The sequence below is a fragment of the Gouania willdenowi genome, chromosome 6, assembly GCF_900634775.1.
Source record: "Gouania willdenowi chromosome 6, fGouWil2.1, whole genome shotgun sequence".
In the NCBI taxonomy this organism is placed as follows: Eukaryota; Metazoa; Chordata; class Actinopteri; order Blenniiformes; family Gobiesocidae; genus Gouania; species Gouania willdenowi.
The window spans coordinates 51,825,973-51,853,044 of record NC_041049.1 but is presented as its reverse complement, the minus strand read 5'-3'; the positions used below and the strand labels follow the sequence as shown (position 1 = coordinate 51,853,044).

The 27,072-nt window shown below is 36.4% G+C and overlaps 1 protein-coding gene across 7 annotated transcripts in view; it reads right to left on the bottom strand.

The window, feature by feature from the left end:
- The window catches only part of fgd4a (FYVE, RhoGEF and PH domain containing 4a), a 66,525-nt gene that overhangs the window by 15,033 nt on the left and 24,420 nt on the right, over positions 1 to 27,072 (bottom strand). For 5 of the 7 annotated variants that reach the window (XM_028450137.1, XM_028450140.1, XM_028450138.1 and 2 more), the window contains exons 2-4: positions 18,518 to 18,601; positions 5,513 to 5,659; positions 3,978 to 4,167 (exon numbers count right to left, since the gene is read on the bottom strand). In XM_028450137.1, coding sequence (XP_028305938.1) covers positions 3,978 to 4,167; positions 5,513 to 5,659; positions 18,518 to 18,601 — 421 coding nt within the window. Of the gene's footprint in view, positions 1 to 3,977; positions 4,168 to 5,512; positions 5,660 to 11,877; positions 12,014 to 18,517; positions 18,602 to 23,228; positions 23,430 to 27,072 lie in introns of those variants that run through there. The other 2 variants (XM_028450139.1, XM_028450141.1) reach the window with 2 other exon arrangements.

The window sequence follows — 27,072 nt, the reverse complement described above, 5'->3', positions numbered from 1 at the left end:
GCTCAGCAGACAATGGCTGAAGCTACAATAATGAGGAAGACAAGAGGTGGAGCAGTAATAAAAAGAGGAGGTAGAGACACAACTCTGCTGTCTACTGTCCTACTTCCACAAAGATGGAGAACTAGATTTATACGCTATGGATGTGGACGAACCATTTATACAGGTGGTGGTTGAAACCGAATGTGACCACAATCACCCCCCAGTGACTCTACATCCTGTACCAGCAGCCACTGCAGCTGTTTCCTCACTCATGACCACCCCACACTCCTAATGCTACAATAAGCAGCAAGGCTAGCCACTTTATATAGTTCCAGGTCACTCAGAACACGGGAGATTCCAACCTCTGACTTGACAAAGTGACTGGAACGCCACCCAATGTCGGAGCTCCTACTCGCTGAAGTCAGAAATAAAAAAGTCACCCGCCTTCTTTAAGAATCAGTCTGATGTCACACAACAATTGTGCCACTTGTGCAGAATTACACATCAGCGTTAAACTTCTTTTTCTTTTTGAATTCTTTATTTTTCTGCAAACTCTACAAAGAGTGGCATAGAACACATTTTGACAGATTAAAATAATAAAGTAAATAAATGCCTGTGGTCTTTACGAGTTATCTTTCTGAAAACAAAACTTAGAGAATACAATTTTTTTTTTTTTTAAATATACCTGGGAAAACAGAGAATAAATAATATATGTATTCCTTTGAGGTTCAAATCACCCTCTTTTCCATGTAGGTTTGATTCTTTAATGCAAAAAAACAACATTAGGAACCAATATAAAATATTCAGTCTGTTTACAGTTTACTTACCACTATTGTAGAACACAATAATGTAGGCTGTAATTATGTTCTTTCCTTTATTGCTTTTTTAAAAATTAATTTTATTCTTTAATGACTTGCTTTATTTTGTGTGTTTATTTTTGTGCAACGTGCCCTGTTTTATTATTATTATTATTATTATTATTAATAATAATTATACATTTTATTTATTTATTGCAGTGCAATACAATATAAAACACAATAATACAAATAATAATAGAAATTATGAAATAAGATGAAACATTGAAATACAGAGAATATTTGTAGAGATGGGTTTGGAGTTTTAATTTGAAAAGGGCTAATGCTAATGTTGCCTTGCTTTGTTGGGCTAGTAAAAAAAAGCTATTCAGATTAATCATACTTTATTCACACAAACATTATTGTCTTATTGTAAATACTTTCTCAGTCATTTCTTTAATAAACATTTTTGACGTTCAGCGTCCAGAACGAATGCTTTGAAGTCGGAGATCGGAATTTTGCCGAGTTACAAGTTGCCTGGAACAATAATCACTTTATATGCTCATACCATCCAAAGATACAAACCAAGAAGGTTTGGTAAAATTAATTAATAAAAATTAAAAACAATGACAACATTGGAAACTAGAAAATAAATAGAGCAGTTAACGCTAATGCTAGGCTAATGCTAGGTGAATGCTAATGCTAGGTTTTTGTTATTGCTAGGCTAATGCTAGGTTAATGTTAATGTTAGGCTAATGTTATTGCTAGGCTAATGCTAGGTTATCGCTAATGCTAGGTCAATGTTAATGTTAGGCTAATGCTAAGCTAATTCTATTGCTATGTTAATGTTAATGCTATTGCTAGACTGTTGAATGTTGAATGCTATGTTGAAGCTAATACTTGGTCAATTTTAATGCTAGGCTAATGCTATTGCTATGCTAATGTTAATGCTAGGTAAATGTTATTGCTAGGTTATTGCTATTACTAAGCTTATGCTAGATAATGCTAATGCCAACGATAAGCTAATGCAGTGCAACGCGGGCCAGCACCTGCATCCTTACCTGCATTTTCTTCAGGAAATCCAAATACTATTATTATTATTATTATTATTATTATTATTATTATTATTATTATTCCTCAACAGGATAGGTCAAATTCACTGTAGGGCTGTATATGACATTACATGATTATGTTTTTAAGTGTGCAGGAGTAGGGGGTACATGGGTTCAGGTTAAATGTCTGAAGGGGTACATGACTGTGAAAAGTTTGGGAACCACTGACTTAGAAATGTGGCATCTTTCATCTGATCATCGCTGATGTACAAAAGCAGTAACAAGAATGTAATGTGAAACATGTTGTCATGCCCTAACTGCTATTGCTCAGTGGAAACAGGAAGTTTGTATAAATCGAGGAACAACTATGAGCTGATGAAACCCTCGCACAGTGAAATGCAGTGGGTGTTGATCAGACTCTGATGATCTAGATATGAAACATGATGTTTAGCACCTCACACACAGGAAGCCTAACGATAGCAAAGTGAACCGGTGATAAATAGAATTTTAAACTTGTGTTTAGAAGCACTCAGTGAGAGGTTTTAGTTTTAAAACAGGCTCAACTCCAACTGGACAAGAATTCAGAGCAGCTTTCCCTGATTTGTGTCAGTGTGGGTACTTTTAAGGCAACCAAGCAGCATGTGAACCAGATTAGTATATTAGTAGGCTAATTCTGTTCTCACAGGCTTTGGGACTCTCTTCTTTCTGTCCCACTATGGTCAGCGGAGGGATAAGCTCTACACAACAGTGTCTGAGTGCAAAGGAAACACCTAATTAACCTTATTTCACCCAAGTGAGAGTGATTAAAAAGTTGTGGAGGCTTCTTCAATTCTGGGACACGGACCAGAAGTTGAGAACATAAAGGGTGTGGAGGTCTCACTGCTGCTGGTTAGATCTTTCCTCATATTCTTTCTTCTAAATAATACGCAACATAAAAAAAGGAGTTAAAGAGTTGGTTTGTCTTTAAAATGATGATTTGTTTGTATGTATGTTCTGCTGCTTTTACGTTATTTCTCAGACTCAAACCTAAACAAACATTAAAACAGACAAACATGGTACAATTCACAGAATACGTCAGAGCTCTTGAATCAGCCTGTAAACGTGATGGACAGATATCGACACGTCACAATCTGAGGCCGATGTAGCAGAAAACGCTCCTACCTTGTTCTCCTGGGCTTCACCTTGTAACCCTGAGCCTGGTTCCACAGCTGAATGAGAACCCGTGTTCTCCCTCGTCTGTACAAATCCCCTTTCATCCCTCCTCGCTAACGCTTGATTCGTCGGACCTGGGCTAATCTCTAGCAGCTCTCTGTCTGTCTGAGGTGTAACAGTGAGCTGAGCATCCAGTCTTTAATCAACAGACTTCTGTTTTTCACCCTTACATTGATCAGCCTACGAAATGTGAGGAATCTACGTCACTGGGGTTACAACAGAGTCACTGAGGCGGCTTTAATGCAAGAAGGTGGAATTGCATAAAATCTACTATTGTTCTGCAATATTTACCTCCACCTAGAAAGTCCAATTTTCACCATTGTTTATTTATTAATTTGTCTGTTATCAGGATTATAGCAAAAGCAATTCAAATAATTCTAGAAAACTTTAACCACAGAAAGATCTCATGCCATGGAAGATTCCATGACATTTTGGAGGAGATCTGGATCAATACACTGATTCTGGGTCAGTTTCATAAACAAAACAATCCATATCTCTCATCATTGGCGACATTTCAAAAACTCATCTCTCGATTCGTAATTGACTTGCTTATGTTGGGTTGGTTCCTCGTTTATTCCACTGGGTTTCATCAGGATCGGATGTGGATCGCGCAATTCATTGTGATTTTTCTTAAAAAAGGTAGAGTTTATACATTTGGAGCTACTGTTTCATTATTAATGGGGATGGACATTTCTTCCAAGCCTTTTGGTGCTTGGCAGAGGTTTTCTCTCACTGACTGTCCTTACTTTTAATTATCTTTTTTATTTTAATGACCTAAAATGTCTTATATATTATATTATAAATATCTTATGTCTTAAAATATTTCTTGAACCAATTTTGTATTTTTTTTTATGTTAAATCTGGGAGACAAAAAAATCCCAAGAAAACACCCACTGACCCATGGACCCAACACACACAACCAGATGAACGAAGCCCAAACCTGTTCTCCTCAAAGCGACTGATCAGGTCTGAGACTTTGGAGTGCTTCTCTCTGATTCGGCTCACATGTCCTGTTATTTTCCCAACACCACCGGCCTCCATGCTGGTTCTTAGTGGTTGTTTCTGAGAGCGGATGGGCGGGGATTGGAGCTCTTTCACTGGGCTCTGAAGATGCAGAGGCTTTGGAGGCACTGCAGGGAACATGGAGAGGCTCTGAGCATTTTTTCCCTGGACTGACAGACCACAATCAACCTCTATTCGGGGGTGGGGTGTGGGGGCAATGCAGCCCACTATTACTGACACACACAGAGAAGCCAAAGAGTTGTTTTTAACAAGTACAAGCATCTTCTTTCAGCTTGGTTCACGAATCAACAAGTTCAGATTGATTTACAGCAGCAGGAAGAATTGAGCTCTGTTTTCTGTTATCCGTGTGCAATGATTTACTCAGCTCAAATAAAAGAGGACCAAGTCCAGATTGACTGATCTCAGGACAAATTATATAACCTGCTTCAGCTGTTTTCAAACATGTTAACTTTCATACAGTCAGATCTCACCTCTGGTACTTAAAGCTGCTGGAGACGATATTTTTAATCAGATAAAGACTTAGTGTAGGCCTCATAGATCAATAAAAGACAATCATTTGCTTAAATAAAGGTTAAAATTGCTGCTTGAAAGTTTGTTTTCATTTCCATTGGGAACACATGATTTATTGACATTGTTTGAAAAGTTTTGTGCATTGCATTGTGGGATGTGGAGTCCCATAGATGGATACATAGAAGTGTTTTCACTGCATTCGTACTGTGAATTCTTGTGTTTGCCCCCAAAAATCAGAGCTGTTTACAATGCACAGTGCACTTTAAATAACTTATTTTATTTTTCAAAAGATAATGAAACTCAATAATGTAAATTTATTGCATGCACTCCTTTAACTGACCAACTCTCAGTATGTGGAAGTGAACTGCTTTTCTTTCCCTTGTCCTTTTCTTTGCCCTACAGTGTATCCCAGTGTTCCATTTAAATGAAAAGTTACTGTATTTTATGATCCCCATGTTCCTTGTCCTGTATGTAATCCTTTTGTATATTGTTTTGTGTCTCGCCTTGTTTTATTGTGAAGTGTGACATTTTATTACATCAGGCTGTCTAAGGACAACAGATGGAAATTAGCATTTGGCTATAATCTGACATATTTACATTTTTTTTTAATGTTCATTGATATGTACTGTCCCTATAAAGAAAATAAAAACTGGTTTCACCTTTTTGCAGGATTTTTCAAAAACTTCTTAATGGATTTAACTGAAATTGATTAGACAATGTCAAAAAAAATGTAGATATAACACCTCTGAACTTGGCCTCTCTCTGACTGCTCTTGTTGATCTATGAGGTTTAAAATATCTCTTTATCTGACAAAATCTGTCTTTAGCAGCTTTAAATAAACACTGCATATGAAGGCAAAGCACATAGTGGCAGAAAGGTCACTTATTACTGTCATTATATTCATGCTGCTGGTGTTATTAGTCATAGCTTGTTATTCTGTACCTTGTGGTTTCGATGGCAGCCGAGGCCTGCTGTCTGAGCTTTTTCCATTGACCCCGACCCTGCTCCTTAGAGTGTTACCTTTCCCAGCTCGATTCAGACACGCCTGCACACTGGTTAAGGTGCTGGTTACTGGGCTTCTGCCTAGAGCTGCAGGACACAGAGAAAACAATAGTGATTTAGATTTTCCACCGTTCTTTACTAACATTGCACACTGGGAAGCTTTTTGTTGTCCTTATTCTGCAATGCAATGTCAAACAAATGGATCAGTAACTGTAACATACTGTAACTACCTCATTTATTGAAAAGTGATAAGTTAAAAATGAATGAGGAGGAGATAGTGGTGGAGCAACAGAGCAACAAATAACTGGTGACACCAAACACGCTCACCAACCAAATACAACAGCTGATGAGCTATTCCCTGTGAATTATTACTATTATGTCTTTTATTTTTACTGCTTTAATTACATTTGATTTGGAGTGAGTCAAAAATATGAAATGTAATGTTTGTAACCTTTGAAAACTGACTTAATTGATCCCTGATCAGATCTCAGTTCGCTGCTTTTTGGTTGACTTTAACCCACTTTATTCTAAAATCCTGTTTTTTTGGTCTCATTTAAAATAGTGCCTTGCTTTGACAAGCAAAATTATTTTACAACCTGAGAATATCCTGTTCTAAATTACTGGACACACTTGTGTTACACCCGCTTAGGGATTAGCGATAGAAAAGACAGTCGAAAAGGTAAAGTCAGCTCCAGAATCATTCACCCTCACCGTACCAGACTCTCAGTTTTACTCCCAATTATTGTTACAGGATCGGGGGGGGGGAAAGTTCTCACTACACCAATACACTGCAATCTCTGTACATACTGTATGCACTTCAAATAGGACTCTCAAAGAGTATACACACGTGAATATGCACTGCACACGTACACACCTTAGGCCCTTGGTTCAGAACTCTGCGTATGATTCCATAAATACGTGTTAGTAAAACAAGAAAAAAGGACAAACAGTGCCTAGGGGCATATGGATTATATAACATATAGATACTTTATGTATAAAAAAAACACACATTTTTGATGGACAAGAAAAGCTGTTGTGTAAATGTGTTGGAATTGTACTTTCAAGTGTATATTACTTTCAAGCACAAGACGTTCATTTAAAGTGAATTAATATGAAATTTCCCAATAGGTTTTAGAGGCTGGAGCTTATCTGATCCTATCTAGAGAGTTTGGATAGAGAGTTTGTTCTGTACATCCTAGAGTGATGCAGACACTTCTGATGAACTCACCTACCAACCAAAGAGAAAACGTCAACCACTAAAATATACAAAATGCAAAGATCATTAAGCTAATGAAACATCTCAGTATCTGCATGAAAATAAAAGGTATTTGTTTCACATTCTGTTTGTTTGTTTTCATTGAGAGATTCTAGATTTCCATCTCCACACAGAGACAGAACTGATCATCAGCAGAGTTTCTCTCAATATAATCATGATAAGTGGCTAAAAACTAAATATTAATTAAATTAATTAAATTAAATTATTAAATTAAATCGGGGCTTTCGCCTTTAATTGGCCATGTAATGTTAGTACATTAATGGAATTCCTCCTCTGCATTTAACCCATCCGTGAGGAGCAGTTTCTGGCATATTTCAACATGCCAGAAACTAGGGGTGGGAACCTCTGGGTACCTCACGATATTATACAAAGCTCACCATATGACAATACTGCGATTATCGGTATATTGGTCAGAAATCAATCTACAAAAAAAAAAAAAAGATTAAGTGAAAAATTTTTAATTTTATTTCACATCTCTGAAAGACAATAAATTGAAAAAGTGTCCTATGAACAGTGACACTATTTTAGTGCAACATCTCTGTAGATAAGTGTCAACATACCAATGTAAACAAATAAGTATCTCCAATAGTGCTTTTTATAAACAAAAAAATAGGGTCTTTCTTACCAGTGACACCATTAAAGTGCAATATTCCAGTAAACAATATATTGGTTCCATCGACAAACAGTGACAGAGTTTCTGTGGAGACCTACCTGCACATTTTAGTAAAAAAACAGAAAAGGTTTTGGAAAGATATATCGTCACACTCCTACCAGAAACCTGAGGGACCAGCCTAAACTAGCAGTGTTTACAGTAGTGTAGTTTCCCCTCTGACCTTACAGCACACAAACACTCAGTCTATGGGGAGCAAGGGTCCATATATGGAGTTATGTAGCCATGGGAATGCAGGCTCTCTTCTTATTTTATAAGCAGTTTCCATTTCACGTAGCCCCTTAAAAAAAGGTGTGATGATTTTACAGGAGACACTGATATATATTGAGTGGATGCAAATACGCTGCAAAGCCAATGACACCAGTGTTTCAGCAACTCCAAATAAATGAAGGTGGAATGTTTTAAAATCCGCCTTAATTACAGCATAAGCAGCATTTTTTTTTTTTTTGCAGTAGCAGTGAAACTTATTTCATATAAATATAAACAATAATAATGATAGTAATAATAGTGTTTGCTTTTAGTCTCTTGCCCTGTTCAGGGGAGCCTGTTTGTGCAGGTTGTATGTGTGTTTTTTTTGCAAAAGCAAACAAATGTCTCTTTTTGTGCGTACATGTAAAAAAAAAAAAAAAAAAAAAAGTGGTGTTGCATGTTTATTTTAGTAAGTTTCTGTGCTCGTGCAGGTTTCGAATCCATAACATCAGTCGAATGATGTGATAAATAATGTCTTATTATTAGATTATCTCACCCTATACTACTGCTGAACATAAAGAAAGCACATAAACAACACAACGTAACTCCACTTCTTCTCTGAAGTCAACATGTCCAGTCACTGAATGTGAACCAAATTCACCTGTTGTTGTGCAAGTAGAACAGACAACAGGTGGAAATGAATTTCCGTTGATCATTCTTTTCTTAGTTTGTTCTCAACGCAGTCCACTATGTAACGAATAAAGATTTTTAACTGTAATATTTCATTCATTGAGATCAAGGGTGTATTTATTGTTTAGTAGTGTTGTTTAAAGACCTGAATTACCTTTAAATGCTCCAGGTGAGCATCGTCTTTAAAATGATCCAGTAGTGCAAACTTTTAAATGAATTTACCAAAGATTTTACCTAAAACATGTCAAAAAAATACATTTTAAACAAAAGCCAGCAGCTATGATTATTATTCTGACTATAATGCAATATCTAAAATGATGTAAAAGGGTGTTAACTATTGTTTAATATAAAATAACAGCCTACCAGATACAGTAGGTGCACTTCTGGTGTAAAATAGATCTAATAAATACTCAATATTTATTTTCAAATAGACTTTTCTTTTGACAGACATGCTGTGAAATGCACAAAAAATGTATAGATATATGTTTTAAAAAGGATTACATGTGTGTGTTTTCAACAGCTATTTTTGAAAATCAAAATTCTGTTGGTTGAATTCTAAAACAAATTGGGTCGCGATGTAATGACTGTGGCAAAATGTGGGTCCCAGTGTGAGACCAGTTGAGAACCCCTGCCATAAACAACTCACGTATGAGGTAAAACTGTGTCGCACTTGTGGTGTACTTTTTTAAGACGCTGCTTGTTTACAATTTTTTTTAAAAAGTAGTTACTGTAGTGCAAATTTGGTGCTTCTATTTTTCCTAAAGAGATCGTTATCTCACCAAACTGCAGTAGAAGAAGAAAAATGTTTGCCACAAAGCGTAATTAAAGACAACAGCAAAAGGCAACCGTACGACTGGAAATGCTTTAGCTCCGTGTTTGGGAAACGTTTCTATACATGGGCTCAGACGTACAACACATTCATGAGGGTTGCCTCTGGAATGTCCCTTGATTAGGTGCTTCACTGCCTTTTACAGCAACAATAGGTGCTGATCATTGGAAGCCATGTTAGGGAGCTTTATCATAGAGTGAAAATTGTAGGAAGTTTGAAAACAGCATGTAGACGCTCACGTCACATGACAAGCTCAGGAGTCGCCTTTGGCTAATCTGGTATTTTAAACACTAAACGGAAAAATCTTAAATGATATACAGTATATAGAGCTTCAGTAAACTAAAAGTGTTTGTAACATCATACTTTAGGGAACCTTGTTACCTCAAAGATATTTGTTTTTGTTATTGACTTTGAACTGTTGATATTCAATCTGCATATTTGGTTTTGTAATAAAGGTTCTAAAGTGGAAAAAGTGGTAGTTTGTTATTTGTACTAAATCTAATTATCAGAAACTCAGGCCCTACATTTATTATTTTAGGGGTTTATTAGTCTTCCTTCTACACCACGTGTCAAACTCAAGGCCCGGGGGCCAAATCCGGCCCTTTGCAGCATCAAATTTGGCTCGCAGGAGAAAGTCAAAATGACAAAGAAAACATGAGTCATTGTGTAAATGAGACTTAACAATATTTGCAGGGACTCACAGTTTTTCCTGGTTAAACTGTTAAAATTCTAACAAAATCCCTACATTTTCCTCAATTTATTCCATAATATTTCCCTTAATCAAATAGAAATTGGTCACAAATCTAGGAAATTTAAAGTGAAGACTTTACTGCTTGGATATTGTTGTTTTCTTAAATATTTTGTATTTTATGTATACGTAGAAGTGCAAACTAGTGAACAATAATGTTGTAATGCGCAGTCAGCACTACTGTAGTAAAATTAGGATAACATCTACTTGGTTTGTGGCTAGCATGAGCCGCTAACGCTCATTCAAGCATCCTCTCATTAAAACTGCTTCAGCGCCAAATGACAGACTGACGGTAAAACAGAAGCAGTCAACCAACAGCATACATACATATGATCTGAGTCCACTCACCATATGGGTGATGGGTTCAGAGCTCGGCTGTTTAGAGCTGTAAACACAGGAGGATCTCATGGACCAGGACCCACGTCTCAGATGTAGTCACGTACATTCTGCCTAAAACACCCTAAACAAACTGTTCGAAGGTGTGTATGTGTGTGTGTCTGAGACTTGTCCTTGTCCTCTGTCTATGTTTTAGGGATTGTAACCATGGCAACCAGCTTTCTTTGTGAAGCTGTAAGATTCATTTTACTCCAGACTCCGCTGAGCCTCCAGGCATCAGTGTCTGTATCACTTAATCAAAAGGTTGACATTAGCCCATGAAATGATAAGAGGCTTTTGCTATGGAGTTTCTGGTTAAACAAGTATACGAATGCATTTTAATCAGAGTAATCTGTCTCCAGCTAAGAGTCACGTCGCCTGCCTGTCAGACTGACATATCACAGTATCACAGCAGAGACCATACAGCACCTGGGCAAAGATTATAATGTATTCCAGCAATACCACACAAACTGATTCAGGGAACAATGAAAGCATTTACATTATTCCCTTAAACTGTTCCCTGCGACCCTGGAAAAAGGAATAAGTGGGTCTGAAAATGGCTCTATGGATGGATCTTAAACTGTTTTACGTTAGATCTGCCACTTTCCTCATTCAACCTGGTTTTTCGGTGGATTGTTTTAAAAGGTTTTCTGATCCACATTTGATAAACACACTATTTGAATTACAAAACCAAACTCTATCAAAAGATCATAAATATTACTTGAGGTTTAGTCCGGTTATTGACTTCAAAAGTCTCATCCATGGTGGCAAAATCGGAGACCAGACAAAAAGGTGGCTCAGGTGGCTGTAGTTTGCATCTCGTTGGGGATTTGAGCCACCGAAGCATCAACTTAACAACTTCTTTGTTCTTTTGCTTCACTCATTGTTTTTCGTCAAGTCTGAAATGAGCTAATTCATGTTTAAAGAAGTTCTGGCCTACCTGTTCACTTCCTCGTCTTTCTCTCCAGGCAGAATTGAACTAAAACGTGTGATCACACCTATAAACACTTGTGTGCAAACACAAACGACACGAATGTGTTTGTTTGTGTGTGTGTGTGTGTGTGTGTGTGTGTGTGTGTGTGTGTGTGTGTGTGCTGCAGCATGGCAGCACCTCATCAGTGGCTCAGGACTGTCTGACACAGGATTGCAGAAATCTGTGTTTAAGGAAACGGACATGTAACTTTTCAAAAAGCGTTTCTTCCTGCACTTGTTAATAAAGCATATTTAAAGTAAACAAACAATACAGTATGTGCAGCGAACTGTCTCTACTGTTTGCCAACAAGCTCTGTTTATTCAGCAAAAAAGCCTAAGACTATTTTAAACAGTAAACAAACGGGTCCCCATTAGCTATGCAAAATAGATTTTGTGTTTGAAAAAAAACACAGTCAGGTGGTTGATCGGGTCATTTGACAAGAAAAACATACACAATTTGTGCAACGATTATATATATATATATATATAAAGAAACTTAATAACCAAAACAAAGGCTGTACGACCCACAGGAAAAACACTGCAAGGAACAACTCACCCTTCCTTGAAGACAGGCATGAGAACAGCTGTCAAGCCAGTCTTCAGTGTTTCAGTGTGTGTGTGTGTGTGTGTGTGTGTCTACAGAGCACCAATTTCAAATTCAATAACGTCTCTTCAGAAGGTGTTGCTGTGAGTGACTCAGTTTGCTGCAGAGTCATTGAGCAACACACAACTCCTCCCACACTCTCACTCACACACCCCTCATTACAGTACACACACACGCACACGCACACGCAAACACTCACACTCGATACTTACTGTAAGTAATTTTAACATGCAGTGCTTACAAATTAAAATAAGAGTGTAATTATGGGTGCAACTTCCTGCGTGGTAAACATCAAAATACAAATAAGGACATACTGCTAGTTAGATTGGAGTTAGGTTAAACAGACAGCCATTTTCTCTATTTTTTTGCTGTACTTACAACTGCTGCACATGCAGAGAACACTCATCTACAACTTGGAGCTTTTCAAAATAAGAGGTTGGTAATCAACAAATAGCCTCGATCCTTGTTTATTGTTACATTGTGTGTGTTACAGTGTAATAAAACGGATAAAACCAACAACTTACGATTTAAAAACCTATTAGCTATTGTAATATTGAGATGATTTCAAAGTGTTCATAATGTTTTGGCTCCATCTATGTTTGGAGAATTTATTACAAGATGTCAGGCCTCGAATCAAGTCAACACACAGGCTTTAATAGATGGTAACTGTGGCATTTCAATGTGAATCTGGAACATGATTTTCCACATATAAAATAAGCGCTGATTAATCTGCTATTCTTAAGAAACCATTGTACAGTTTCTTACCTCTTATTTTCTGTTTTCATTTGTCTTTAATGTTGTACATTTTTACTGTGTTAAGGTGTCTTTCTATTTTATAGGTTTTTCACCTTGAAAAGCCAACTGTGTGGACAGGTAATGAAAATTAGCATTTAGCAAATAGCAATTACCTACTTGCTACTAACTGCTGCTACCTCTTCCATCAAACAGGAAATTGTGCTTGGAGGCACATGATGAACAGGAACCATATTTCTAATATATTTGGAAAGTTTGAATTATTAGTTTTTAAAAATAAATAAATAACAACAACAGCAACTCATTGCACAGTCCTGATAGTTGTTAAACCAAGTTTGCCAAAACAATACTACTTAAAACAATGCAATCTACATCCAAATGAATGTAAGTCAAAATAGTTCAATTTAGGGATGTAACGATTAATCGTAAGGCAGTTAAAAATCGATTCATAGGTATCACGGTTGATATCGATTTTCTGAAAATTGAATCGCAGTACTTTTTTTTAAACCAGCAGAGTGTAGGCGGCGGGCGTAGTCTGCTAATACTTTCTTTCTGGCCGCCTTCTACTCTTAAATATGTTAATAAATGAAAGAATATCTGTAATATTACTTGAATATCTGTTAAAGTCACGTTTTTCTATTAGCTCTGTCTGCTAGCATAGCTTCTCTTCTTCACTGCAAGATATCTGCATGCCAACCGACCACTGTGTTACCAGCGCCCTCTGCTGGTCCAAACAAACATGACGTAAATCAGTGCAATGACGTTTTTTTTTTATATTAAAGTCTAATTGTTAAGGCACAAAATACACTTTCAGTTGCACTTTTAAAAGAAAAAGAACTATTTTGCAGTTTTGCATTGTTTATTATTGAACCAGAATTTAAATTAATAGGCTTCATTTTCATTTCTATTATTCCTTTATTTATTTCATTCAAGATTTATTTTTAGTTAAATTGCATTGTTTTGAATTGTTTATCAAGGAATTCTTTTGACAATGAAAAATAAAAGGAAAATAGTACAGCATTTTCTAGTTTTTTTCCCAAAAAAAAAAATTGTCTACAGTCCCATTTTGTAAAACAAATCGTGAGAGAATCGTATCGTGAACCCAGTATCGTGAATCGAATCGGGAGTTGAGTGAATCGTTACATCCCTAGTAATTACATAAATAGCATTATTTTGGAAACTGGTAATAAACCAAACAAGCAGATAAAGCAGTGACACAGTGGAGGGGAAAACACAACAAGCAGATCAGACTCAATGAATGCTCCATTCTTTCTCTTTGCCTCTGGCATCAGTCAGATATTTTAATCAATGGCAAACACTGTGTTTGAACATCATCTGCTGAAATGAGCCACATTATTATTTTATCTCCCATCATCAACCAAGACAACGCCATGCGATCAAATATTTACAGCAGCTTTACACAAATCTGAAAAGCCTTCAAACTCACATTTAACTGCCAAATAAACCTCTGAGGTGAAGTGATCTGGTGTGAAAAACGAAATGGAACGAAGAAAATCTGTCGACTGTAGCAGCTGTGAACCTGTAATAACTTCAACCAATGGAAAAAACAAACCGTTTTTTTTTGCTTCTGAAAATCGCCTACCCTACCTTTAATATATACCGTTTGCAGAAGTCGGCGGGAGGAACTGCAACCCCGACTTCTCCATGTTATGCATCTACTGCTGGAGTGTATGTGAGAGTAAAGCTGTGAGGTTTTTGCTTCTTCTTTTTCTTTTTCAGGTGCAGCAGACTATCACCTGTGAGCCGTCACATGGTAAAACCAGCTGAACCAACAGGGGGAGCTTTAATTTACATCCTGCTGAGGGCTATATATCGTCTTATTGCTCCCTATACACAGGCACATATACAAAACATCACACACATGTTGTCACACACCTGTGTTTCTGTAATGTGTGTTTTGCAGGAATGACAGGAATTATTATTGCTCTTCCCCTAAACCAGTTACACCAGAACAAAATTCCATCAACTTAATTATTGTGTAAATGAGTTTAAACGTCTCACACAGCTCAGCTTGTCCACAGATTCATGTGGCGCCTTGAAAATAAGCATTTCCCCATTTCAGGAACTATTTATGATTATTATTTTATGCTCACACCTACACATCACAACAGAGCAACAAGTCAGAGAATGGATGAAATGCAGTCATAATAGATTCTTTCATGTAATAAATATTTGAACTATGGCACTCGTCAAACCACACCCAAAATATGTATTTAGGTAAAGATAAGAACAGCTTACTATAGCATTGTATTTCTCACAGTATATACACCTTTAACAGCTTTTTACTTTTTTTTTTTAGGGTGAACAAAGCAGACAGATCTGAATAAAAGAATTTCTTACCTTGTTTTAATATTTAAAATCACCTCATATTGTTGCATATTTGTATAATATCTGCAAGTATATTTTCACACGTACTAAATCCTGATTATTCATATTTAATCCTTATTTAATATTTAATCCTTATTCTTATTCTTGTGTCAATCTAATCATTGTTTTGGTCTCTAATATGTTTCTTAGCATTTATGTTCACCTTTGTTATGATTTTTACTCTGAGCCACTGTAACAAAAGTAATTTCCCACTCTTGGAATTACTCAAGTATTTATGATGCTGAATACGTGTTATTTAAGTATATATTCACTTCAGTCTCTCTGATTTATTGTCATAGCAAGCATTGTCTTATACATTTATTTTAAACATGTTTTCACACTTAACATTAGCACCTGTATTACTATAGTCTTAATATTAATACTTCTTATAAGTGCTGTTTTTTTGTTGATTTTGACAGCAAATTTGAATTTAGTCTTAGTCTTTTGACTAAAATTCAACATATTATTAGTCAAAATCTGGCCATCAGTAGTATTTATGTTATAGTCTAGTTTTAGTCAACTAAATGATGTGAAGATTTTAGTCGACTAAATCTGTAACAGATATAGTCGACTAAAATATACAACACATGCATTTTTTTTAAAATAAAGATTCAATTAGCATTGATCTACTTGACATGAGATGGTATTAATAGTTTGTAAATACACACAAAGATTTGATGTAATTAATGTGTAAGATCACGTGATCACAAGAGTTTTGATTGGATTTCATCCCAAGTGATGAATATTATTAGTTAACGAAACGATCATTATATTTTGGTATAGTTTCCGTTCGCATGCACTTTCACATGTATTTTTTTCTAAATTGAGTCATGAGCGCTATGCGATTAGTTTTATTGAGGGACCACATGCGATTCGTAATCATTGCGGAGAATGTCTGCGATGTTAATTCAATGCGAATCGGCCATGTCAGTAATTTGTACAGTAAAAATTCCCCCACAAATGACCTACTATATTCTGCTGAACTCCGAGGTCCTGTGATAATACTAATCCAATGCGAATAGGCCTCTCTGTGATTTGGACAGAAATGGTTAGGGCTAGCGCTGTTTTGTTTCTGTTGTCACAATCTGAGTTTATCTCGTACTGAGATCGATTATGGGCATATATGCGTGCATGCAACCCTAACACTAACCTAATCCAATAAACTAATAAAACACGTGTCCGTTCACTCTGAAAAAAGAAATAAACAAAACTGAATTAGTATTATTTAGCAAAAATTAATTTTCCAGTCGTGCGCATGCGCATATATGCTCATAATCAATCTCAGTATGAAGTAAACACAGACTGCGACACCGGAATGCATGTTTGTTTACTTTTGGTGAAGAATGGAGGCTGACCCGGGTCAGCATAACCTTATTGGCCCGTAACGTACGGCAAGAAAAAGAAAAAGAGCAATATCAGAGGCAAATGGTAGTTCTGCTCTGTGCCGCAATTATTATTTTTTCTGTTTGTAGCCTTCTATTTAATACAGCTGGCTAGCACTAGCAGTAACACAGCACTGAGCTGTGGTCAAAAGCCTGTTAAGTTGTTTTAACATCAACTCACACTGTTTCACCTTTTCAGATATCTGTAAATTTCAGCGAACTCATAAAAAGTAGACGTTGGGGGATCATTTATTTATTACATGTGTTCCTTAAGTAAAACTAATCCAGTGCGAATAGTGCTATAGACTGGTTATTGTCACGTAAAAAAAAAAAAATACTGAATAGAAATATTTAGTCAAAAAATTGTGCACTGTTTCCAATTTTTGGGGCTTTCTAAGTGTATTGAAATGTATATGTTGGGATGAATATATAAAGTATATATTAAATAAAACAACAACAAAAAAAAAAAAATCTGAATTACTGATGACAAGAAATAAAATTATTTTTGTGTTTTTTTTTTAAAAAAAAAAGACAAAAATATAGTCCAAATGCTGAGTGAACAGAGTGGGTGGTTAGTGTGCAAAGACCTTGTGTGTGTGTGTGTGTGTGTGTGTGATTATTACAGTGTATAACTATTAGCCCCAGACACGATTAAAAAGGAGTGTTTTAGTACAACTACCCAGATTTTCCAGATCGTCTCATCCTGTAATCCAGGGTTTAGCTTTATAAAAGCAATGCTGTCTGCTTTGAAGCACAATACACAGGCCCACTACAACAGATTAAAAACAGAAGGATGTGAGGACTGGAAATAAAGAGGAAAAGGTAATAGTGCCTGAAAGATGTGGAGAAACACACAGAATCAAGGTAAAGGAGAGAAAGATAAACAACACAAGAAACCGAAAGAGAGACACATAAACAACACAGAGAGGACAGACAGATGGGGATCAGTGAAAGGATGGAGAGATTTACAGCAGTGGAGAAGAGGACAGAAAGAAGACAAAAGGAAACGTGAAAAGGTGAGAAAATGGGGTTTAAAAGAGGCTTTAAACTCATTTTAATGTTTTTTTAAATTTTATTTTTGAATATTTTAAAGACTGAGAATGAAAACTAGAGGATAACTTAGTTTGCATAAAGATATTATCAGTGAGCACTGTCCCTCATTATTGAACACACACACACGCACACACACACACACGCACACACACGCACACGCACACACACGCACACACACGCACACACACGCACACACACGCACACACACACACGCACACACACACACATTACCTGAGGTTATTACGCCTCTGCTAAGAGAAAAAATGCAATACTTTGTACTTTGTGCCCTCTGCAAAGCCCTCACTGGGAATGAAACATCTCCTTTATGACCATTTCCTAATGGCCACAGCTTTTAAAGGAAAGGGTTCTCGATTAGTGGGAACCCCAAAGTGGGTCACGGGCTCATGGGCATTTGTTAAGTACTGTTTTTTTTAGATTAAACTGGGTTAATTCGTACAGCAGAACACTGTCCATTCTCACAATACTTATATATTTGTATTATATTTATATATTAGTATTATATTTTACTGGAATGTGTGCACTTGTATTTAATCCTTATTAAATTAACAGTCTTTTACCTAATTATGTACATTTTCTTTGTCTTTTCTTTGTTTAGTGTTTCTTCTTTTCGAAAGAACCATCTTGAGGACTTAAAGGAACTTTTCAGCCTCGTTCAGGTTCATGACAACAGTAAACAGCTATAAATTCCTGTGTGAGTTCGTATGCAAATCCCCTGCTTTATATGGAGATACTACGAGTAACAAACAAAGCTGTGAATCTTAATATGGCCTAAAACAACACTGTGGCTCCCAACATTGGGATCAGCAAGACAGTCACAAAAGTGGACATATTGACATATTCACGTATGTGGACGGACACACTGCAGAATGTGAGCACGGCATGGAGTAGTAAAATACTTTTAAGGGGATGAGTACTAAAAAAAAAAAAAACATCTGTTGATCTGCTCTGAAATGAAATAAAGAGAGTTATGTGGATGGAGTTACTGGTCTGCTTACCAGTAGAGTGTTCGATTTTCACTCCAACACAGGATTCCTCATCAGCGCTCCTGGTCTTGCAGCAGGGAACTTTACGATTTCTCTCTGCAATACAAAAAAAAAGGAAATAAGTCAAAAATGAGAATGAGAAGACCAAAGCAGCACTGGAACGAAAAACTGCATTATTGTAACAGGAACTGTTTGCACAATTTCCATAGCTGACAATATATATCAATATCTGGAAAAGACTGTTTGTTTTTGGAAAGACTGGGATTTACCCCCCAACGGAGAAGAAAACACTAATTAGCCTGTCTGTGAAATGTCGGGAAAGGTCTGTAGGGAAGTCCTGCCTTCTTTCAACACAGTCATTTAATATGCACAGAAAAGATTAAAGAGAAAATTGCAATCATCGTCAAAAAAAACAAAAACAATGATGGACTCACGAGTGTTACACACAAACACACACACACCGATGCAGTACACTTGGCAGAATGGAACCAATCCACTCATCCACCAACAACTGAATACACTAATGAAGATAGTGTCTAATTTTTTTGTAATTATGGTTCAAAAGGTATCAATTAATTTAAAAACCTCTTATTATAATGAAGGATAAAGCTAACTGCAACTTCAAGTTTGGATTGTGTAAACATTACGTTTACTCTACTAGGGATGTGCATTGCCATGAATCTGACGATACGATACGATCTCCATGTCACGATACGATTTATCCCAATACTAAACAATACGATATACATCACAATGTATCGCAATATCAACAATTACCAATTTCACCTTAACAAGTACAAAATGGTATGAAATACAATTATGTATGTATTTTCCTTCAAACTTGCAAGAACAAGTGAATGCTAACAAACTGTAACTCAAGTACAAATATCAAAAACAAGTGGTATGTTTATCAAACTGTCAAATTACATTTTTCAAAAAAGTTTAATTTTTGCTTCGACAACAGATTCTGATTAAGTTCTTAAATTCTTAAAAAAAAAAAAAAAAAAAAGTAACCACATACATCTATAAAAGTATGTTTTATGAAAATAAAGTGCTCAACTTCCAAGATAAAATGCATTGAGTAAAATCCATGTGAGGTAGTTTAACAAGGTTTTATGTGGTTCACTGACATATGCATATGTTAGAGCAATTAAATGTTTTTTTTTTAAATTAAAAAAACATGAAACATAAAACATAAAAAAATTGATTTGGACAATTTTTGGATCGATACGATAATCGCGAGGTGAAATATTGCGACACATCGCTGATATTCAATATTCAAACACTCAATATTCATGAATGCTTTTTAATCTCTCTTGGCCTTTCCATAACTAACAATGAGCTTCACGTTTTGGCCTCATTTTCTCAGCCTAATCATTAGTCTTAATTTAATACAGTCAAAACCTAAATAGTGAAATTTAAACCCACGCAGAATGGAAAAACTACCTTCATCTTTCCAAATCGATTGGTGGTTATTTATTCCTAAATCAGATTTACGAGACTAACAATGCTAAGCTAAGATAATGATGTGGATAATGACACATGAAATTAAATGTGCCATGAAAAGGAAAGTGGAAAGTGAGAGGTAATATGCAAACTGATCAAAGTCCAGATGATGTGAATTGTGTGTGTGTCTGCGTGCATGTGTGTGTATGTGTGTGTGTCTGCGTGCATGTGTGTGTGTTTAAGTGAAAGATAGGGGGGTGGTATAATGTACAGGCTGAGGGATTAAAGGAGGGTTTTCTCCACCCACCATCTGGACTTCAACTGGCAGGTCTCCCTGCTGTACGCATCACATTCTATTCAATATTCACTAATATTGAAACTTAATCTATTCTATAAGTTCCCTATTAAGAACATGGCTTGTGTAAGCAGCTTATCAGAAGTATTTCAGACACCAGCTCCCCTCCTCCAGTCAACGCTCAGCTTTGTGATCACAGTCATTGTACGCCTATTGTCTCCTGACGTGGGGGATGTGTTACTATGTCAGCAATGAAAACAAGCACGCAAATCTATTAGAGAAACCGCCACACATCTATTTCAAGAACAGTTAGAAATTAGGAGGTCACGTGAAGATGTTGAGATGTTGGCGTAGGAGAAATCCACAATATAATGTACGATGTGGCCAATGTCCTCCCCCTAGCTTGACCTCAAACACTTCCTCGTGCTTTTTGTCCAGTTCCTTTTTTTAATACTGTGTGTTCTTTGAATGACTCAACTTGTAGCAATAACATGACCGACAACCACAGGGGAGAAAGCTACAGCAGCGACATCAAATACATCTGGTTGCCAGAATATCTGGATAATGGTCGGAAACACTATGTATGGAAGTGACAAGTTGGTGAAGGGTCTGTGGATAGATCCAGTTGCGTAGTATCAGCTGTACTGTGGTGTAAAGCTGAACGATTAATTGCATTTGCGATATTATCGCAATATCATAATCGAGATTTCCCAATCGCAAAGGCTGCGTTTACTATTATTATAATTTTTTTTTAATTTCTTGTCCTGTCTTGTACTGTCCTGTTAATTTCAGAGGGTGTTTAAGAAGTGGTCCACATGTTTACATGAAACGTGAAGTTAGTTAGATATGTTGAAGAGGTAAAACCACAGATATGTTTGCTTTATTGTTGTAATCTGTGCTTTAAAATGTATATTTTATATTTATTATATAAGTTTAAATACATCTGAAATTGTTTAATATGAAATAGATTGATCTATTGCTTGTGTTCATTGAAAAATACATGACAAGAGGCCCTTGAAAAAATAATCGCATATTAAATCGCAATCAGAATATTGAGGAAAAAAATCACAATTAGATTATTTTCCTAAATTGTTCAGCCCTACTGTGGTGTTTAAAAAGAGATATGACCTGTTTTTCACCGATAATCAGGTCCTCGAAATCGTTGACATTTTCTCTCGTGTGTAGGAACGTTAGTTTGTTTTTAGGCAACATGAAAACGCGGCCCAGCATTGGGGATTGGGATTGAGAAGAGTTTAATGCTGTAATGGGCGTCGGCGTGTTAGGAGTTTATATTTACCGATACCGATGCCAGCCTTTTAGTGCTGTATCGGTATCGCCACAACATCAGCACTAATGTAAAACACTACCTGCCAAATTAGGAGCAAAATATTATTTTCTATTTCTTGGAGGCTTTGTTCATTGTTGGGCTCCCTTACAGAGTCCCAATATTTAGACAAGTTTTCATAGAAAAGTCTGGAAACCTAAAACAACCTACAGATCTCTCAGTTAGAATTTACACATAGTTGTTTGTCAAAAAAGTTTGCGGTTTAAACAACGAATGCAAAGAAAACTGACAAGAACAAGGAAATGACAAATATTGACATCATATATAGTTTGAGTAAGAAAACGAACAAAAAGCACAAACAACCAAAATTGTACATGTTGCAAAAACGTGACTGTTTCAGAGAAGGTACACTGAAATAAACCTAAAGGTAAAACATGCCTTATTATGAAAACAACACTCGTGAGCTCAGAAAAAGATCTACATACTGTAAACTGTTGTACAAAAAAATTGAGGAACAGTATGTTCTAATGACTTTCTAATTCATTCTGTGTTGTTAAGCCCCCTAAGCCATTACTTTGATTAGAAAATCTGCTCAGAAAAAGAAAGCAATACGTAAAGTCAAGCCTGTGTTCACAAAGTTAATATAATTATAAAAAACATGATGTGTAAATTATCCCTCTATCCTTCAATCCATCTACACACTTTGCAAAATCTGTTGATAATGGTTATGATTATTGACCCTGCATCAGACTTCCTGTCCAGATTGTGCCACGCATTGATCTTGAAGTTAGCTGAGATACACGACCCTGAACAGGGTAAAGTGGTTAGAGAAGATCAATGAAAGCACTGATTATTTCATCTATCATTCATCTACCGATTCTGCTCAGGGATGTAGTTCTCTCTATCAGTGATCCTGATCATGGTACCATGATCCTTCACACTTTAAAGGCTTGAAAGAAATTTCTATCCTCATTAATAACCATACAGTAGGACCAAATGTATCGGCACATTTTTAGAAAAATTTGCGATGAAATGAGCAATCTGGTTCCGATCCCAACGAAACTCGTTGTAGCAAAATCAGGAATCAACCCAACACAAGTCAGTCAAATTTCATAAAGATTGGTCAAATACTAAACAAGATATTAATTTTTGAAAAGATGAGAGTTGGACATTTTTTGATTTTTGAAACCAATCCAGAATCAGTATATTGATCCGGATCCTCTCTAAAGTTCAATGGAATCTTCCATTGCATAAGGTCTATCTTTAATAAAATTCATTAAGTACTTTTGATAGAATCTTGCTAATAAACAAAACAAACAAGAAATATCTAAACGCTGTTGAAAATATTACCTAAATAGTCATTTAAAGATATTTAACTTAAGTTGTCAAAATATATATATATCTAACCTGAAATGTTTACTGTCAATAAATATTCAGCGCTTGGTCACAAACAGCATTATCTACCAGATTATTTATGCTCAGATTGTTTCCTTTTAACAAACTTAATATTCAGAATGCTTTGATTGTGGCTTCACCTACAGTTATGACGGCACTTATCAAGTGAGCGTGCATTTTTGTATTGAAAAGAACAATACATTTCTTCAAACACTTGCAGTAATTACTCTAATTAATCAAAAGTAAAGTGATTAATGTATGTTTATAATACATTTCCTGTTTAGCAAAAAAAAAAGGTTTACCTGAGACCAGTGTAATCCCCCTCCAGTAAAGCTGGGTTTTTGCCATCCGACCATTCCTGCCTTGTGTTGCCATCCTAAGGTCTCCTTTTAACTCTATTTGATCATCATCAGTGAAAAACGCACACTTTCTCCCCACAGACACAAACTTCCTTGTTGACTGCTCAGTAGATATCTGTGTTCAACCATTAAGACTGAAGCACCTGTCTGTCACTGCACAAACCGGTTTCCTAGAAACCAGTGTCACCAGGTGAGTGTGAGAGAATGTCAGGAACGGAGAGTGGGAGAGGTCATCCTTTGAGATGTTGATTCATGGTCATTTTTAGATGCTCGCGTAACATTGTTTTGAGAGTTAGTCAGCGCACAAGAACGAAAAGAGGCCCAGACTGGGAGTGAAATGAGAACACGAGCAAAACCAGGAGGAGGAGGAAAAAAAACCAGTAAATTACAACCGAGAAATAGATGAAAAGAGGGTGGAGCGGGGGCGGGGTGTTGGGGGTAACCTAATTACCTATTAACACATTTTCTGAGCGCAGAGCTATTCATTTTATTCATTCTTTATATGTCAGTTCAAGCCAAGATTAAAGATCTTGTGCAAACCCTGAATCCAAATTTAACCAATGCGCTCTCAAAATCACAAAGTGGTAATAAATGTATATGAAACTACATACTGAGGCAAAAAAAAAGCATGAAAAAATTCAACTCTTAAAGACACAAGAATGGAAACCAACCATTATCCTAATTTGCATGTCTGCCCCAGATTGAGATAACTACCAATGTAACTCATAAATAATGGGAAGGGGGAGACCACATTAATATGCCAAGTCACACCCCTTTAATCATATGCTCATGCTGGTGATAATGTGCAGGTTTGAGGTTTTTTCAAGCTCGACACAAAAGCCATTGGCACCTAAAAGAGAACAGATGTGGCCATTTTCATCCTGTGTTGTAATTTTGTAATGGACAATTACCAAAGAGTAATAGCGACGTGTCAAAAACATAAAGGACTGCTAATTAAAAGACACTGTAAACCTTTTTATGTAGTGAGCATAAACCAGATGAGACCTTTGTTGGGAGCTTAATGTAACAACAGCCACACATGATGTACCTTCATCTGCAGCTCAAGTCATTGTTGGGTATTTAAAGCTTCTTAAAAAGAACCAAGAAGTATTTTTATTCTTTTAAATGTGACTGCAATTTTTTTAACGCTGTTGTACCTTTCTAGGTGTGACTTTAATGTTGTAATTTATTTATTCAACACCCCTCAGTTGAATAACAAGACATACGACAATAAACGTCAACTAACTCAAATGTAAAGGCTGCAATTAATTTAAAGGGGACATATCATGCTAAATCCACTTTTTTAGCCCTTAAATGCATTTTGTTGTATATTTAGAGTGTTTAGAAGTACAGAAAAAATCAAATTAGTCTCTTCAGGTGCTCCATAGATATCTTTATATTCTGTTTTGCTCATATTTTCCAATCTGTTTCGATTTTTCTATTCTCTATTACATTTTTTGAACTATTACATCACAGTATTTGCAGCGGAACTGCCAAATTAGGACATCAACTCCAGGCCCAACACTTCAAGCAATCCGCCATTTTTATTTCTCGCTTTTATTTTGTAGTCCAAGCTCAAGGATGCCGAAGTTATGAGAGGATAAGTCAAAATGTTTGGTTGTTGGATGTAGTAACCCACACGCTTCATTACACCTTCTCCCAGCATCAGAACCTTTTCAAAGTGCCTGGTTGAGTTTTATTTTTTATGGAAATGTACCCACATCTGTGGGTAAGGTCATTTTTGTGTGCGCGGAGCACTTCAAGGATGACTGCTTCTGCAACCTCTGCCAGTATAAAGAAGGATTTGCCGAAAGACTTTGTCTGATTGAGGGTTCAATTCCTTCTATCTTTGGAGACAACGAACAGAGCACTTCGGTAAGCTGTAAATAACGCTAAAAAGTGTGATGATAAGACGTCCCTGTCATTGTTTTGTTAGCATTAGCAGTTGCATAGTCTTCAGACTTCATATGTTAGCGCTGTGTGCTCATTTTAGATCCTTGATGATATGGCCTACGTGATTTAATTTAAGTCTAAAGTTTTCATTAGTCATTTCATTTTGCCGTTTTTGTCTCTGAAAAGACTGTATTAAAATGCATTTCGTGATGCTAGCTTGGCGCTAGCGTTAGCTCTTGTTAGGGTTCTGCAGGTTCATCATCTTCATTTTCATCTCGCTCCGCTGGGTCCGACTCTGGCTCGAACATGTAAGGCTGGATGGACAAGTCTTCTGTTGTTGACATTTTGTAAATAACCTCTGAATAAAATGTTTATGCGCCGCTACATAGCCGTATCTCTTCTATCAAACTACAAAAATGGCCGAGCAGGGTGGAGTTGAACCGAGTGTCACCTGGAGAAGGGGCGGAGTATGGAGTGTCTCATTTGCATTTAAAGATACCGCACCAAAACGAGTTGCTCTCAGAAGCACATCAGAAAAGGGGTAGAAAAGGGGCCTGTTGAGCTATAATAATGAGGAATTCAGACCCAAGCATTGCAGTTCTGCTTTATATAGACCATAACTGTATGATTTATATGTAAAAAGGAAGGATTTAAAACCATGATACTGTATGTCCCCTTAAATTTGATTACAATTTCAATTATTACACTCATCGATTACAAAAATAACACTAGGCAAGACCTGTATTCGCAAGGCGAATACGTATTTGGCAATTTGAAAAAATTGGTAAAAATAACAACCTGTATCTGGATTTGTTGACAAGTTTGTTCTTTTTACTAGGCAAGGCAAGGCAAATTTATTTGTATAGCGCATTTCATACTCAAGGCAACTCAATGTGCTTTACATGATAAAACATTCAATTGTTTAAAATCAATAAGAACATTTAAAATCATCAGTAAAATCAATTAAAATCATCAGTAAAATCAATTAAAATCATCAGTAAAATCAATTAAAGTCATCAGTAAATCAACAACATGACAAAAATCATCTCTCTCTCAATCATATGCAGTAGAGAAAAAAAGTGCCTTTAACTTTGATTTAAAAATGTTCACATTAGATTCTGACTTCAGCTCTGCTGGCAGTTTGTTCCACTTCTTTGCAGCATAACAACTAAAAGCAGCATCACCATGTTTACTGTGCGCTCTGGGCTCCACTATCTGATCTGTGTCCATAGATCTGAGAGACCTGCTGGGTTCATACCTGACTATCATGTCACTGATGTATTCTGGACCAAACCCATTCACAGATTTATACACCAGCAGCAGAACTTTTAAGTCTATTCTGAGGCTGACTGGGAGCCAGTGTAAATACTTTAAAACTGGAGTAATGTGCTCTGACCTCTTTGTTCTGGTTAAGACCCGAGCTGCAGCGTTCTGAACCAGCTGTAGCTGTTTGATGCTCTTTTGGGGGATTCCTGTCAGAAGACCATTACAATAGTCCAGTCTGTTGGATATAAAAGCATGGACCAGTTTCTCCTGATCTTTCTGAGCCATTAAACCTTTCACTCTGGAGATGTTCTAATTAAATTGAAAGTAATAATGCAGGAAAAACAGAATACTGACCTTGACCTTAAATATGACCTTGAGCGAAGGTCAAGGTCACACATTGAAAGGAAATGTTGTTCAATGGTACCAGCCTGAGCACTGTATCTCAATTTGTGGCCAAGTTATAGGGAAAAAAGTATTTTTCTGTTTTTTTTGTGATGCCATGAACTTTGACGACTACCGACCTTTTTACTGGTAGGTCGTACATGATTAAATGAAATACTCAACTTGAGATGAGCTTTTCATAAATGTAAGCATCAAACATTTACAATAAATATTCTTGGAGATATGG